At 42.6% G+C, this 16,630-nt stretch overlaps 1 protein-coding gene across 5 annotated transcripts in view; it reads right to left on the bottom strand.

Annotated features, from left to right (window-relative positions):
• Nucleotides 1-16,630, bottom strand: part of LHPP (phospholysine phosphohistidine inorganic pyrophosphate phosphatase) — a 55,436-nt gene that overhangs the window by 23,548 nt on the left and 15,258 nt on the right. The window contains exons 4-8 of one of the 5 annotated variants that reach the window (XR_007708555.1): nucleotides 15,200-15,263; nucleotides 13,920-14,012; nucleotides 12,881-12,929; nucleotides 12,087-12,193; nucleotides 5,633-5,724 (exon numbers count right to left, since the gene is read on the bottom strand). Coding sequence is in view for 3 of the 5 variants with exons in the window: in XM_035547722.2 (XP_035403615.2) it covers nucleotides 5,092-5,105; nucleotides 5,571-5,724; nucleotides 13,920-14,012; nucleotides 15,200-15,263 (325 nt within the window). In the remaining 2 variants the exon portion in view is untranslated. Of the gene's footprint in view, nucleotides 1-3,778; nucleotides 4,969-5,063; nucleotides 5,106-5,570; nucleotides 5,725-10,931; nucleotides 11,976-12,086; nucleotides 12,194-12,880; nucleotides 12,930-13,919; nucleotides 14,013-15,199; nucleotides 15,264-16,630 lie in introns of those variants that run through there. The other 4 variants (XR_004778800.2, XM_035547724.2, XM_035547722.2 and 1 more) reach the window with 4 other exon arrangements.

Here is a 16,630-nt window from a genome sequence, read left to right on the forward strand (position 1 = left end):
CGTATGGGCGGCGGGGGAGCAACGTTCTGCGCTCTCTCCCCCCCCCGGCTCGCCCTGCCTGCGCCAACTGCCGCGCCGCTCCCTTCTGACGCGCCACGCACTGGTTGTTTGCCCGCCCTGTTTGCCCGCCCTGGGCGCCGCGCTCCCTCAGGGGCTGTTTTTGAACGGCCGGGGAGGGGGCGCTGCTGGCTCAGCAAGCAGCGAGACCTTACATCTTCTCCTAGGCCGTTCGTTCCTACAGCACCAGAGCCTTAAAGTGTAATTTCTGTCTGGACTTTATGAATATACTGGGAAAAATTAAGGCTGCCATCAGATGAGCGTTACTACGCTAAAGAACTGCAGCATTAACTCCGAACTTCCTTCGCAAAGCTGATTCAAAGATTACAGTAACCCAAGTGTGGTCAAGATGCCGATATACACACGTGAAGCTCCTCACGTGGACAGAACAAACTGTGATTTGAACATGTAATAAGTGGTGACTAAGTCCATGCCTTCGGATTTACTGCAATCAGCTATCACACCACAGGAGAACCGACTTGCTGACACTAGATGTTAATAAACATTACTTAAGACACTACCATAAATCATAATGCACCATTTATAGTGCAAATACGGGTTGGAAGCCTTTCCATTTAGTACTTGAAACAGGCTTAATTATCAGGACTGCGAGGCCATCCAAATGCCTCTGGTTCTCTTTCAGCATAAAGGGAGTGCCTCTGTGCGTTAGTTCTCATTACGCACTTCTGGTATGCTCCATCAAGACCCATGAAACACAAAGCTAATAAATTTGTTCATCTTGGCTGTGGTTAGTAATTCAGGGAACAAGAAAGCGAGGGTGGGAGGGATGCTGCTTCTGTTTCAAGATCTTTGCAGAGCAGTAAGATGCAACTGTTTCTTTGCAAAAGGTGTCGTGATCTTTCATTTACTATTACAGGCTGTGATAGCTGTGAATTTATCTCTGGGTGGAAATTTGCTTCTTAGAATCGTTTAATAACTTCATTTAGGAGGTTGTTATAAAGACCCACCCCTGTTTTTCTGAATCCTTAGTCAGTTGATGATGTCAGCCTGAAAGATCTTCCTCTGTCACAACTTCTGTCTTGATCACATCTGGCAAGCCGATTTCCTTTAAATCTCTAAAATTCTGTATGTTTTCTTCAGTCAGATAAGAGGAACAGCTCCCAAGCCACTTACTTAATACAGTCAGGATAATTATTCTCAGAGGATAATTATAAAGCGGGGAAACCGAGGAAGGGCAACATGAAGTAACTTGACCCAGTTCTCCCAGAGCACAGTGGCAGAGCTAGCAAGAGATGGCAGCTGTCCCAGGCCCCTTTTATCCCTGCTCTATCTTTTACGTGTAGTATTATGAGAGAGCTCGGGGATGTCGCACAGGCCAGCAGGGACAGCGGGTACTTCTGCTGCGAACGGTCCTGGCTACCCCACACACCAGCTATGGAAAGGTGACATCGAGAGACGAACACTGCCACCTCAGGGTTATTTTCGAGTGCACAGCACAAACTCTGGTACAGTCAAGAAATGCCACTGCAAACTTCTGTCTACAGGCAAACTTACTCCAAACACCTCCACTTTGGTATCAGCATGGAAACCGAAAGAGCACAACCTCTGGATATCCACAGTAACCGCTGCAAAGGCTTTCTTCCGAGTAGAGCTCATTACCTATAAATCAAACCCTGTAAACAACAGCAAGGAGAGAGGTGGAATTCTTCTGCCCTGTCACAAATCAGTCTGATGCACTGACGTATCTGAAAGCTATTTCTGATTTTATGGGGAGACAGCTGGAAGAGCCTCAAAGTAATTTTTCTCTGCTTTAACTTGCACACTGCAAAGAGGAACAAGAGCATTAAGCGGCGTTGCAGAATCAATAGTTATGGTGGAATTTATTGGTTTGATGTCAAGGCCAATTAGCTGCAAGTGGAATTAGCACATACCCTGTGCAGGAAGACGAGTACGTGTTCTGCCCTAGGTCGGAAAGATGTTGGCTACGAAGGTGCTCCACACAGGCGTGCACAGAAACGTCTTAATTAGCACCACATTTCCCAGCGCTGAAAAACCTAGTGCTGTTTTCTCCCGGTACACAGGAGTCTGCAGCACAGACCTGATCTGCACAGCGTGGCAGGAAGGAGTGACTGAGGGTGGTGACACCGATGGACCAGATCCAACGTGCCATATGGATTGTACATCTAAAAAAGGCTGCATTTGGCTACGCAAACTACTCACCCCGTGTTGGAGAACCGTGCTGGCTGAGATCAACTGAAAATGCCATCTTACCTCTACACCTTTCCATTACTGGCCTGACTTATGTCAAAAGAGGTTTTATTCCATTATTTACTGCATTTTATGGACTAATGTACTCCATGCCTGGTTCGGCTACTGAGGACGAGTTCAACACTTAAGTCCTGCTGGAAGATTAGGTGCTTTTGAGGAGAAGACAAGCACAGATGCAGAAGTGAGATAAAAGGAATTGACTACATTAATTTTACTAAACTTTAAGATCCCAAAAAAGTGAGAAAACGGTGTTAATTTTCAGGACCTCTGGTGTAAGGTGGTGTTAAGCTGAATGCTTTTGCACCAGCTTACTCCACACTTGCATCTCACCCTGGCAATAGCCAGCACTGAGAAAGTCCTTGCAGAGCCCAGCTCCAGCCAGAAGTGTGAGAGCGCAGGGAAGGAGGCAGCACTACGGCTACGCCAGCTCCCCACGCACACCCCTTCTGCTCCCCTTTTGGACCTCAGCTCATCTGCAAGGCTTTCAGGACAAAGGGGACCTCTTCTCTTAGTTTATTAAGGCCAGCAAGATGCAGAGAGTTACTTTGCAGCCTGCAACCTGCACACAAGCACTGCAGTCACTTTGAAATACAACAAACTTTACAGGAAGCCTTGGTGCACGTGTCATCTTTTGTGCTACGGTGTGTAACCCTTGGTGGGCAGCAGATCTCAAGGATGTTGAAGGCAGCTGCAGTGACTCCTGAGATGAGGAATGCTGCCCCAAATGCACCACAGATGACACTCTGTCACTCAGGGTCACCATTTAGATGAGAATGGAGGCGTACAACAGAATCCCTTGGACCTACACAACAACCTGCACAAATTATCCCCCAAATTGTAACTTCCCCATATCCAGCAGCATGTTGTGACATCCTCACTCCTAGAACAATTCCTTGGTGTACTTTATTATTTTTCATTTTATTCTGGAATCAACTCTGCATGCATTTTGCTGAGGTGAGGCACCATTGTAGCGGTGGAAACGAAAACCTACTCGTTGTCGCAGAAGCACAGAAGGAACCCAGCTGAGGTGATCAGCCATGTCCTGAGCTGCAATAACAAAACTCAGGAAATCCCACACCCCAACACTCAGCATCTACACGAAAACCTTGAAGCCGTTTTGCCTCGCGCTGCTTTTGCAAAAACAGCCTTAGCTACAACCTGACGTAGTAGCTACTGCTGAAGTAAATGTGCTAACAGTGCCATCCAGAGGTATTTCAGCGCAGTGCACACCTCTGGGTCAGCAAGCAATACAAGGGAGGACCTACGTACCAATAGCAGACTTAAAACCAGCCACGAAGTAATTATATTTTCTGTTATTTTTCATATCACATTTCATCCAGTTGCTTTTTTCCAGTCTCTTTCAATACTCACTGTGTCTTTTAATTTCCCACGTATACTAAATCAACCACTCTTAAAAACATATGCATCTCCAGCCTCTTGGAAAAAAAGGAACTATTTTATTTTACTCAAAATTGGTAAGAATAGGACTGGCACCACATGCTCAATTTTGAGAGGCTCACCTGTATTTCATTGCCATACAGTAATATATGATTTTGGATAACAGCAATCGCGCATTGAAACAGGACATTTAACAGTGGAAAACGATCTTTTTTTCCCCTACCTATAACAGCTGTGACCTCCTTTCAGATTTTAAATTATGGCTCAAGCTTGATATAAGAAAACGCTTTTCAAACATATGATTGTATATATTTGTGTGTGTGTGTGTGCATGTTCATGTCTACACATAAAAATGTACGCCAACTGCCAGAAAGCTTTCAGTGCAGCATCACCTGTGGCTTATTTTTACAGTGGGCCACGTATGTCACAGGAGATGTCTGTTGAGCAGCCTAATTTACCTCTGTTTTCAGAGATAGCTCCTTCACTGATGCTCGTATCTGTGCGACATTAAGACGTGGAGTCACTGAATGCTGTCTGGTGATAGCCATCAAGATCAGAGAAAAACCAAGTGCTGAATCCTAATTCTCTCCTTTAGGCAGTTAATGGGATTACACAGATAAATAACCCCAACAGCACAAACTACATACTTTCTTTCCCCCAAATAATTTCCTGGTCCATCAGAATTATTTTATCAACTTACACAAGCTAAAATTGAGAGAGCAAATCACTTGATAACTAACAAAACTGCATTTCAGACAGCCTATGGCAAGCACCATTCCCACTTGCTGCATCCCTCCCAAAAATTGTTCTTTTACAGTCTCAGTATTTGAAAATGAAGAAACACTAAAAATATAAATTATGTCAAATTACAAATGCTGTTACTGAACCGTGCCTACTGCAAAGAGGTATGGTTAAAAGGAGATTTTGAGTGTTATGGAGTCCAAATGTTAAACGTAAGGACCGATGTCTGCATTGCATTTGGAGAGTCACCTTGGGCTGACTTCAAGCCTTATCTTGCCTGAGCAGCAGATAGTGGCTTAATTTTCCATTGGGCACCCCTGGAGCGTGCCCTGTTTATAACTGCACTCAGGTCTGCTGTCAAGAGGTACAAGGAGCAGCTATTGATAGCTCTTTGGTCAGTGAACGCACAGGATCACAGAGACACCTGCACAGGGAAAGCTTTGAAAGGCCAAGGTGAGCAAGTCTGCAGAAGCCTGCTCTGTTTAAGACGGGAAGAGGAGAAACAGCTTTCACATTCCAGACTTCTCAGTGCTGAATATGTATCTAGAGAAAATAGGAGACATATGGAGTCCTTCATAAAGCTGTGAGAGATGACCCACAGAGATCACTGAGTAGATGTCTAATTTTACATCTTGACTCTGCTAGAAGTTTCAGATGGATCTGATATCAAGTGTACAACACTTACACACAGTAGTAAAAAAAAAAAAAAAAAAAGAAACAAATTAGTTCCATGCACTAAATGTGATGCAAAATTATAGCAGTAATTAAGAGGAAAATATTTCTTGAAAAGATCAAAGAAAACAAACCTCTCCCATCCTGCCGTTTTCATACAGTCTTTTCTCAAAATGCATTTTGCAAATGAAAATGTCAGCACCCACCCAAGCCTAGTGGCTGCCCAAGGAAGTAGTTGTTCAGTCAACAAATGGAAGTGTACATTGACGGCAAATGTCTACCACCAACAGGAAAAGCTCTGGAAAAGGCGTGGAAAAAAAATCAGGTCTCATGCATTCATTTTGAAGCACTATTCAGAAGGCGTACCAGGTTCCAAACCACACCACCTTTTCTTTTAGAAATGAATGAATTGTACGAAAATTAAGAGAACAGTGTAGTTTGGCAAAAAGGAAAGTGCAAAAATCATTACCTACAGTTATTTCCCCTCTTTCCATGGTTAACCTGGTGGAGCACAGGGTGTAGAGTGTGCACTGACCTGTACTTCCCTGTCCGCACTTGCACAGCTCTCATCCCGCACTGCTGGGCACCTCCTACATCATTCACAATATCATCTCCAATCATGATGGCCTGTCAAAGCAATGAAATACAGAAAAACTGGTGTCAAGTCAATTTTATTTCTGCCATGCTTCACATTCCTTTGACATAATAAACAGCTTGATTTGATGTTTAATACTGCCATCAGACAAATTAAACAAGATAATATTGTCATCATATTGATTAGAAGTCATCCTACCTTGACTATAATTCATGCTACGGCTTCTTGAGCAATATACTGGTGCAGTATACATCCGTACAATTTGTAATCCATCACAAAAACCAAAGTGATTTGGCACACAATTCAGACAAAATGTTGAATTTTATAAAGTTATCCCTATTGTGTTCCTAGCCACGAATTTATGTTAGCCTTAATGGAAACTGCTTGGAGCATATCTTTTTTAAAAGTTTCCTTAAAATTGTTATTTTAAAAGCTAGTCAAAAACTTAAGCTTGTGATCACCGAAACATGCAGCCCATTTTCAGGTAGATACAAAAATTTGGGAAGTCTTCTGTCAGCGTAACATCTAATTGATTAATTTTTGCACTGTGGGACACGGTACGTACAGGCACAGCACAGTTTGCGTTACGGTCACCTGAAGTCTATGCAAATCCTAACAAACTCAGCTAAGCAGGTTATCAAAACAGGTAACTGAGAAGAGACCTTCCAGCTGGACTGAGGGGGTTTGGCTGCATGTCTGAAAAAAAAAAATGTAGTATGCAACTTCACTTCAGGCTTTGTGTCTTGGTTAAATCAGAGCATATCAACCAGGGCCTCTCATTCACAGCTGTGCCTGCAAAATTTCAAGTGCTTCCTATCATTCTGCAATAAAAGATATTACTCTTATTCTTCAAATTTAAAAATGGTTGTGGGCTTTCGTTTCATAATTTCAACAAAAAAGCAGCACATGATCTAAAACTAATAAGAAAAAAAGAATAATAAAATCAGCTTGCAACATCCCAAAGGCACTCCAGGTTACTCCGCAGAGAACAGAGGCAGCACTTAAAACTGGGGGGAACACATCAGCTTTGAAAACACAGAATCTAGTTTATCTATCAAATTTTAATATGGGATTTTTCACCTTTTGTATCAAAGTTGAATTTTGTTTAAAATACATTCATTGGCTGTATTTTCATCTTGCTGAATAGCCTCGTACTACCTAAACTTTACTGCCAGGCTTTCACAACAACAGTATAACGTTAGAAGGAAATTCCTGCCTGAACTTCTCTGCTCCTTCCATACACTTTTGATAACAGATTATTTTCATATTTGCACATCGGACGGATGCAATCGCTAAGCGAACTGTTGCTTACTAAAGAAATTGATGTTACATTTTGAGCCTAGGGTCTGTTACTACGGGTCCTCGTCCTGCCTGTGGGCTGGGGAAGGTCAAAAGGGACATATGTAACGGGAGCAGGACTGCCCTGGGTGGCAGCTGGGTTACTGAGAGCAGGACCAGGGGTACGCCACTGGGCACGGACAGAAAGCCATCCTAGCGTTTTTCCATCTGGGGAGAACTGATAAATGGACCGCTGTCAGCGAGGTCATGGGAATGAGGCACACAGCAGGACCAGAGGTCGGCTTCCCCAGCAGCAGCAACCTAAAGGGACTTCCAACTCTCTTCATACGGCTGGCTGCAGCTTTAAGGAAAAAAAAAACAAAAAAACAGAAAGTCTCTCTTGCATCTTGCAGGCACCATTCCAGTTAGTGCTCTGGCTAATACAAAAATCTCTTCTTCACTTGCCTTCACGTGGAAACACCTCATTTTCACATAGCGTGCAACCACACAAGAGCACCGGAGAGCCCTGCCTGTGGCAGTGTGCAGGTGCCCTTGCTCTCACCGCTCAGCACTCCGCCGTGGAAAGGAAGGTGGGCGCACAGACACCCCGGGAAGGAGGCTGTCTCGGCAGAACACATGCTCACGCAGGAGCAGGGGGAGGTCCATTTTGCCAAAATTTAGGCAGCAAAAAAGCGATGCCACTTAACCCCAGTCCACCTGTCTCAAGAGCTTTAAAAACGCTAGGCTTACTTTCTAGATCCAGGGAGGAAATCTCAGAACAGCTCAGCTGTGTACAGGAATACCTGGAACAGCTCCGGCTGATAAAAGACAAATCCTCCTTTGTGTTACACATCGGGTACAGCATGTGGGATTATATATAGCAGTTAGCAGCCCAGTTCATCTTTCCTGCTGTTTTTAAATACCGTTCACGTGAGGGATTATCATCACCCTCAGGTGAGGGGATGCAATAGGCCATCCCTGCGAGTCAAGGCTCATTTGTCCAGTTCCACTCCGAAGCAGCTCGTTTTGAAATGCTTTATATGTGCACGGTCTGGCTTCTTTCTGCCTAGGAGCAACGCTGCTGTGATCACACTTCGAGAGCTCTTTTATGGAGCAAGGAGATGTAAAGACTCGTGGGAACATGGCTACAGCTCGGGAAAACGTGTCCATAGGGAAAGAGCAGCAGGAGGCTCTGGGACAGGCAGCGCTGCTTTTCCAGCTCCCTGCTCACAAACTGCTTCAAAGCCAGCACGTGATGGAGGGCTCAATCTTTTCATCTTCTCATTACTGGGCCGTTTTCCTTATCCACTCTGCTCACAGAAATGCATGTGTTCTTGTTAAGATACGTGATGCAAGATCCCCTGTAGACAGCTCACTTTTCCCTACCACTCCAGCATGAAATGAGGAAAAATGAAGGGTTAATTTGAAGTAATTAGTAAATAAAGCACGTATAAACACACGACGAAAACGGATTAGTGGGAATGATTACATTTCTCAAAACAGCTTGGGGGAAAATAGGTAATAGGAGTTGGCTGGGAGCAGTTTTGCCAGATTTTGTCTGTCCTCCCCCTGCCCTTTTTTTTTTCCTCCTCTCATCTGTGTATACATCCTCCATTTTCAGTTCTGGGTTGCTCTGAGAGCAGGAAAGGGCAGAGCGGGGTGGCTCAGCAGACCCTCCAAAGCCAGAGGGAAGCTTGCTCAGCAGGGCTGTATTTCACTCCGTCCAGACAAGTTTTCCTGCAAGACACCCAGCAGCTCTGCAAGTGCAGCTGCACATGAGCAGCGATGCCTGTCCAGGCCAGCTTGTGGCATACGCATACCAAAATGTACTCCAGCCCCCGGGGATTTCACAGATTTACTATCGGTGAAGGGCAATAATCACTAAAGGAGGAGCAATTATTCCCAAATCATTAAGGATTTAAAAAATCATTGGCAAGAAGATAGAGGTCAAAAGGTGCACTGTCAAGGGAAATAAAAAAAACTCTACCTGTCAAACCCGGGTTTAACTTCCTCTCTGACTGCAATATGGCAAGAAGAGAAAGATATAAAACTGAAAGGTCATATACCCACCGAAAGCAAGAATGAAAAGATCACCGTTTGTGTTCACAATTTACATGGGGATCACACCATTAATCTGTGCAATTAGTCTGTGGAAGTTGCTTCTTTTTGATCAGCTACAAAATTACAACAAGGACAAAAATGTATTGAGATGATCTCTCTGGTTTTAAGAAAATCATCAAAGAATTAAGCTGAGTGTAATTTCCATTTTTCCTGATCTGTGTAGCTGGTGAGAGATGGGTGTGTGTGGTTGTGTGCAAGCGATACATAAAGCACACGTGTGCCAGAGCTGAGGGAAGCCATGGCTACTGAGCCAAACCTAACCCAGATCAGCAGTGATAATGGAGGAGATGAACACGAGCTCTAAGGATTCAGGCCACAACATGATCCCAACTGGACAAACACCTGCAGAGCAGAAATCACCATCCTGGTCAGTGATCCTACTGGTGTCACCACACACCCTGGAGGTGGGGACCGACTCCTCTCACCTACTAACACGGACAGCTTCAGAGATGGGTGAATGGGAACCTTTTCTATTTTTTCCTCTGCAAACAGAGTTTTAGTATTCATTAAAAAAAAATCACAGAAACATGTTTGATCAGAAAAGGAGCTATGGAGTAAGAAAAGAGGCAGAAAGACCAGAGTATTCTGTATTACCTAGCTCTGCTTCTGTTGCAGTGCCTTGTTACTGGGAGAAGCTCACATGTGGTACTTTGGAGGCTGAAGCCTATGGAGGATGCAAATGTTACGGTGCACAGAAGGAGGCACGTGAATTTCAACAGAATATTTAACGCAGTGAATGTTTCTAGAGTCAAAAATATTTATGCCTAAGCAGGTTTTTGCTACAGGCTTAGCAGCAAAGTTAAAGGTGCCAAGGATGTAAAGAAATAAAGCGTATACACAAAATCCTGATTAAAATCAAAGACACTTTACGCAATGAATATGACACATTTATTTTTCTCCATATTCTCCATGGCCCACGTGGCAATCTCCTAGGCTTCAGGATCCCGTATTCCTGTTAATTATACTTCTATCCAGGAACTACTAGCTGTGCAAACAACAAACACACGTAAGGCATCACACGTGGCCTCTGACCTGGCAGAATTTGTACAACGAGGCAGGTGAAACACAGAAATACATCAAACCTCCAGGGCAGATTCCAAAAGCCCCAGGGCCAACTGAGTTTGGATAAGCTTTCAGCAGGATTCAACACTTGAAACTTCACACGGCCGCTTAACTCTTCTCTCCGAGATGGAAAATATTCCCCGTCAGCCCCAGAGGCAGGGCAGGGCTGGCCGGCACGGTGGCAGATCCCCGCGGCACTGTGAGGGTGACCTGCCTCTGCTCTCACGCACCACTAACTCCCCCCTGGGACGGGCAGCTGGCCGAAATGGGACCTGGTTAACTACCGGTACTTTATGCACTCGAGTATTACCTGCCATAACTCCCGGTGAAGCTGGACAGTTTGCTACAGACAGAACTTTTTATGATTATATAAAAGTACGGGAGCCTTAACGTTATTTAGGTTTTATTGTAAAGCCGTAAAAATCATCCACTGTTACAGCTGCCTTAAAACACATGAATTAGGTATTTCGGTAACCTTTAAGATGTGTTATTCTTTGTCATATTACTGAATCATAAGACAGGTCTGGTTACCTCTAAGAGGTTTAAATTTCCAATCTATTAAAGTAATACTGGCAATCTGTTATTTCTAGGCCATTGAGGAAAGGTTAAAATGAAAATTGGACTTCAGGGAGTTCCTCCTAGTCTAAGTGCAGGTTGAAAACATCTCAGTAGCAGAAGGTAAAGTCAGGGTCTCAGTAAGAAGCAGTTACCAAGGGAAATGACTGGTGATAACTTTATTGATTAAAGCAGCTTGAGAAATTTAAGATTTGCCACTGTCTAGCATTACTGCGGTGAGACAGCTTTATTAAAAAGCTATTTTTCATTAGAAGTCGGGTAAAAGAAAATTGTAATGTTTTCAGAAGCGCAGCTCTTCTAAAATGGTTTAATGATGGTATGGATTAAACGTATTCCACAGGTGGAATAAATTACTGGTAAACATTTTATAAAAGTAAAGGCAAGTAAAGCCACTCCTCATCTTGTCATTACAAACACAGAGAAGTAAAGCTCATTTGGGAGACAGATTAAAACCTCACACGGTGCACTACTAAGGAACTTACTGAACTGCATATATCGTGTTTTTATTATTACGTATGACTAACTAACACAACCTGCAAATCCGTCTCGAAAGAACATTAAAGTTACAAGGTCAAGCACTCAAAAGTTACGAAAATACACTACAATTATGGTGGTGTGCTCTTCTGTAATTTGTTCCTCCTACACATATTCTTCATGGTCTAGTTTTTAATTACAGCAGCAAGCCCTGGTTTTCCATCATCGAGAACACCGACAAGGCACCCGGGGCCATTATGCAGCGGTACCTACTGCAAACCTGCTGGTGAGGTGCATATGTCCTTTATCTTGATTCTCTGTATAAGAAAAATTACACCTACAGACTAGACCTGTTGTTAGAAATTGTTGGCATTTCATACTAGAAATTATTTGGGAAGAAAATATCAAGTTAGTCACTAATAGCACTGTGAAAATCTAGCAAAGAGCAAGGATTGAATAAATAGTAATCTCTGCCGGGGACTATTACTCCTTTTCTGTACTCAAACCGAATGCTCCTGAAGTCAGCGGGAACCACTCCCCAAGGCTCACCCTATGGGACCATTTTTATACCAGCCTGGTGATGCATTAAATCATCTGCTCAAATTTGGTTCTCTGAGGCAACGAGAAACAAGAAACTCATCGAGAAATGGGGTGTGGTGTTGCAGCCCAGCATGGAAACACATCCCTGTGACGATGTTCTCCCACAGTGGCAGGGGCTGACACTCTGGCAAGGTGGGCAACACAAAGCTTGAAGACAACTGCCCTGTCCTGACTGTGAAAAAGGGAAACTAATGTCACTATGCAGGGCCTCAAGATAGAAAACCCCAAAAGAGCACATCGTTCGTTTCTCATACAAGCAGAAGGAAAACACAAACCTTCATACCTCTGATTTAGACGCATAAAATCCAAGGGCTGAGCTCTCTGTGTTTTGCTTTGTTTTTTCTTTGTTCTTTTTTCCAGCTACCTTTTTCTTGAAATGCCATTCAGTTTCTGAAATGGATTTTTTTGGTTTGTTGGTTGGATAAATGGATTGAGTAATTGCTCAATACCTAGGATATTTTGTTCAGCCTGAGCTATCTTGTTACTGGGAAGATATTGACAAACTGAAGGGAGTGCAGAAAAGAGCACCGCAGCAGGTTAGGGTGCAGAGTGACTGAATCACAAGGAAAGTTGCTGAGAGCTAAACACAGTTTTAGTAAGAGAAAACTACTGTAATGATAAGGAGCCTGGAGAAAATTGGAAGGAGAAAACATCCAGGAAGGAAAGCAGTTATTTTGGTTGTTACCTGGAATAAAACTAGAAGTAAGGATATAGAGTTTCAAAGGGAAGCATCTCAACGAATCTCAGAAAAAGCTGCCTGTTCATAAGATCTACTAGAGCTTGTGAATACTGTCCCTCAGGTACTTAAAGCCCGGTTTGGTTTCTCCTCACTTAAAACCACTCTGCACAAAACACTGATAAACATGGAGCAGGGGAGCACTCCTGCATGGGGAAGGAGAGGGATTAGATGGCCTACAAGGTCTTTTCCATCTTCCCATTCAATAATAAAGTAAAACCCAAGCACATAGTGAATTACAGGGCCATAATTTCTTCTCCAGGCTCCACGGACCTACAAGCCACCCAAACTTCACTCCTGTTGTTTATGATGTCACCAAAAGCCTGTGATGGAGTTATTACCTTGTAATTCGCTGTCGTCTGTTAGTCATTTCATACTCATCCTTATGTCCTGTGTGACACAACAACAAATCAATAAAGAGGGCACAACTACAGGGAGGAAAGAAAAAACGGACCATGCTAAGTAAGCAGGGAGTGTCACACACTCGGTGTGTTTCTGGAAAGCCTGATGAAACCAGTAACAAGAGAAGAGTTTTGGGGTCAGACAGTGCTTCTGTTACTTCTGTTTTTCCCCCTTTAGGAACTGTACTAAAAAAAAAAGTAGCAAGTGTGACACCAAATGAAATAACATTTTAGCTGCAATTCCACCAGGCTGCAGCCTTCATGGCTCCTGTTACATTGTGAAGCACACCATCCTCCATAATTCCTTGGGAAACCTGACCTTTATTCCCTTGTGCTGTTTTCTTTAGTCTCCAAATAAAGGAATTCTCAATAGAAGTACACGTGCTTCTGAACTACGTGGTTTAGAATGAAGGTGAATAAGAAGGCTCATCACAAGAACACAGAGAAACTACATCAGGGAAAGGAGGATGGAAAACTCTAAAGGAGGTAAAGATACAGATGGTACAAGTCAGAGCAAACAGAGACAGAAGAGAATGAAAAGCGAAACAGGAAATGGTCAAGAAGAAGCCTCAGGACAGCAAAGAAGTTCTGAGGAAAAATAATACCATGCCTTCCAGGAGGGTAGGAAGTACACGCAAGGCAGAAAATATTCAACAGACCCCAACCTGCTACCATTTATCCTCTTGACTCTCAGTCCTTCACATTATTTGATAGAATGGGTAAAACATTTTTCTTCCCCTCCAAAGCAATCTTTCAGATTTTTTTTAATAATTCATAGAAATATCCTGAATATAAGTATTTCTCTGCACCACGTATGACAATTTTTTTTTCCAGAAGCGTATTTCCACCCGCTGTTTACCATGTCCTCAAGGCCACACTCCCCTCAACCTTTTCTGTAACTTTCTGTCAAAGACAGCAAACCAGTGTAGGGGGCATAACTACATGGCACAGCCAACAGTCATGGCATCAGCAACATTACCTGCTGTGGTGGTACTCCCATTTCTGCTAGGGCTGACTCAAAAAATGCTTTTGCTGGTTTTCCCACTACCTCAGCTTCAACATCACAAGCATACTGGGAAAAAAAAAAAAAAGAGAGAGACAAATAATGCTATATAGATCAGAAAAGGATTTGTTCAACTCTGTAACTCCAGTCAATTGTATAAGAAGTATGTGATTATTGATTTCTGCCCTTAAATAACACAATGGATTAGCAGATGAAGATAGCTATCTGATAGTTTGGATAATAGGAGGGTTCAATGCTCTCTGTCAGAAGAGAAAGTCATCCTGAAACATCTCAAGTTACAAATCTGTTTCATTCTCCATCATGGCAGCAGTCTTCCTAGTCAGTTCCAGTATCACTGATTTTTGTAAGAGCGTCACTCTTACAGAAATAACAAATATCCTTCACATGAAATGATCAGAAGTATTGGAGTAGTGAGTATTGGCCTTAGAAGATGTGGGGAGTTTATTCAATACTCCTGCATAATTTTAATGGTTCAAGTGACAAACCCGAGTTAAAAAGCTCTATTCTCCTGAAAGTAAATATCAGCACTACGCTGAAAAACTTGAATAAATGACATGTTTATAGCTTGTTCCTAGACAACAGGAAGCCTGACCTTCTATGGGAGGCAAAAACTCCCTCCAAAAAAAATCATACTGATCCAAATGTATGTAGTGCAAGCACACATTATATCCACTATCTTCTGTGCTTGTATACTCCCCCACTTTGCTTCCTTCTCTGAATTCACTCTGTATCTACTTTTTAAAAATCTCTCTGCAAGCCTATAAAAAAAGGATAATGATTCTCTCATTCTCTCACCCTTAGGTTGGCTTATCTATTGGGTTCCAGTTATGCACAGACTTAATCAGGCTTAAAAACAGGACTACACATAAGAATCTTGCTGAATAAGGGCTTTATGCTGTAAACTGTTAAGGGCAAGAGCTGTGTTAAATGCTATGCCAAACATAAACAATTTTTCTTAGATATCTTGCAGACAATATACTGTGATTTTTCTTTTCTGACTTCTTTCAAGGGCCTCACTTCCAATAAAGATACCATGATGGTGAAAGTTCCCATTTTAAATACAGAAAAAGTGAATAATACAAATCCATCCATCTTTAGAATGCAGCAAATGAGTTTCAGTCTGTGGAAACTTCCTCTACCAAGGTGAGTAATTACAGAAGACGACCCATATTTATACCAGTTACTCTTTAACAAGGTGCACAGAGCGAGTAAGCATAAAGCAAGCTATAAAATACCTCTAATGCCTTCATATATGCTCCAACATCAAGTTTCAGGCCATCAGTTTCTTTATAGTAGCGTCTGGAAATGAAAGTGATAAAGTTCCAATGAAATGAAAGTGTTGGCAGTTAAATACAAAGAAAGTACATTTTATTATTTCTGTGCCTATATAGGTGTCCATATGGCTGCAACAAAAAGTCGTCATCAGAAGCTTTAATTTAGCACCAGGAATTAAGAAAAGGACAGGCTAAGTACTGTGCAGTGCTGGGGAAAAGATTTCAGACCAGGTGTCCCTCTGGCATCCAGGACACAATTCTACTTATTCAAAGTGATTTCCTCTAGCTTGGATTAGGGGTGAATTTGGCCCATCTCCTACTGCACAGAGTACTAGTTTCTCATAAAGGCCAGTAGTTACATCGCTCTTCCTTTGATCAGTGAGAGACCCTTTGGCAGATGCAACGTGAGGGCTGGCATCCACCAGCAGCCGTAACGCCTCCTCCAGAAAATTTGGAAGGAGACCGCAGGTAGCTGACCACCTTTGCTTGTCACAAACCTCCCACACAAGGAAAGCCTGCTTAAGCTCTCTTTGCTATCAGGACTAAGAAAGCCCTCAAAACTAAGTTTTGCTCCTTCTAAAAATGTTCCTATTGCCACGAAGTTCTCAAATTAGTTACTATCTTTCTGGTGTTTTTCTGGACTAGCAAATCACGTTAACACAGGTCTTCCAAGCTGTCCTTATCAGAGCAAAGACAGGTTTCTGTATGACAGAAAAGAAAAATGTAGGATGAGCAGTCAGTTAAGATTTTATGCCTTATCTTTCTGCCATTTTCGATTATTCAGCACAGCTTCCCTTTAAAATGACCACTTGACCTTTGCTAGAACAGCCATTAACCTTCTATAGTCTAGCGTAAACAGCTTAATTTTCTGACAGTGGCATGACAGAAGAAATTACAAAGCCAATTCCCACTCTCAGCCCAAAACAGATGCTAAATGTAAATCACTCCATTTTCAGGAGGAGGGCATTCTGCTTCAGTGACTCTGACACTTTCGTTTTCCATAGAATGAACTAAAACTTCAACAGAAATCAACCTGCTTGCTCAAGGTAGACGTGTTGTTAAGGTCCTACCAATTACACTCATTCCATACATGAACAATGAAACTGGCTTGTGTTTTTTTGTTTTGTTTTGTTTTTTTGTTTTTTGTCTTTCATACGGCCCTTGGCATCAGTGATGCTTCTTAGCTATAAACTGATAAATAATCCGGTTTATAATCTCCGTTCTTCAAGTCTGAAAACTTCTTCAGCATTTGTTGCAGAACTCATGTTCACAGTATCTAAAGGACGGACCATAAAACAGGACGTTCACAATGAAAATTGAGCTCAGGAAGCCCAAACATGGGTTATTTCCCATTAAAAAAAAATAATCCTTAAAAAAAATAATAATACTGCT

Source organism: Cygnus atratus, chromosome 7 (assembly GCF_013377495.2).
Source record: "Cygnus atratus isolate AKBS03 ecotype Queensland, Australia chromosome 7, CAtr_DNAZoo_HiC_assembly, whole genome shotgun sequence".
NCBI classification, from domain to species: Eukaryota; Metazoa; Chordata; class Aves; order Anseriformes; family Anatidae; genus Cygnus; species Cygnus atratus.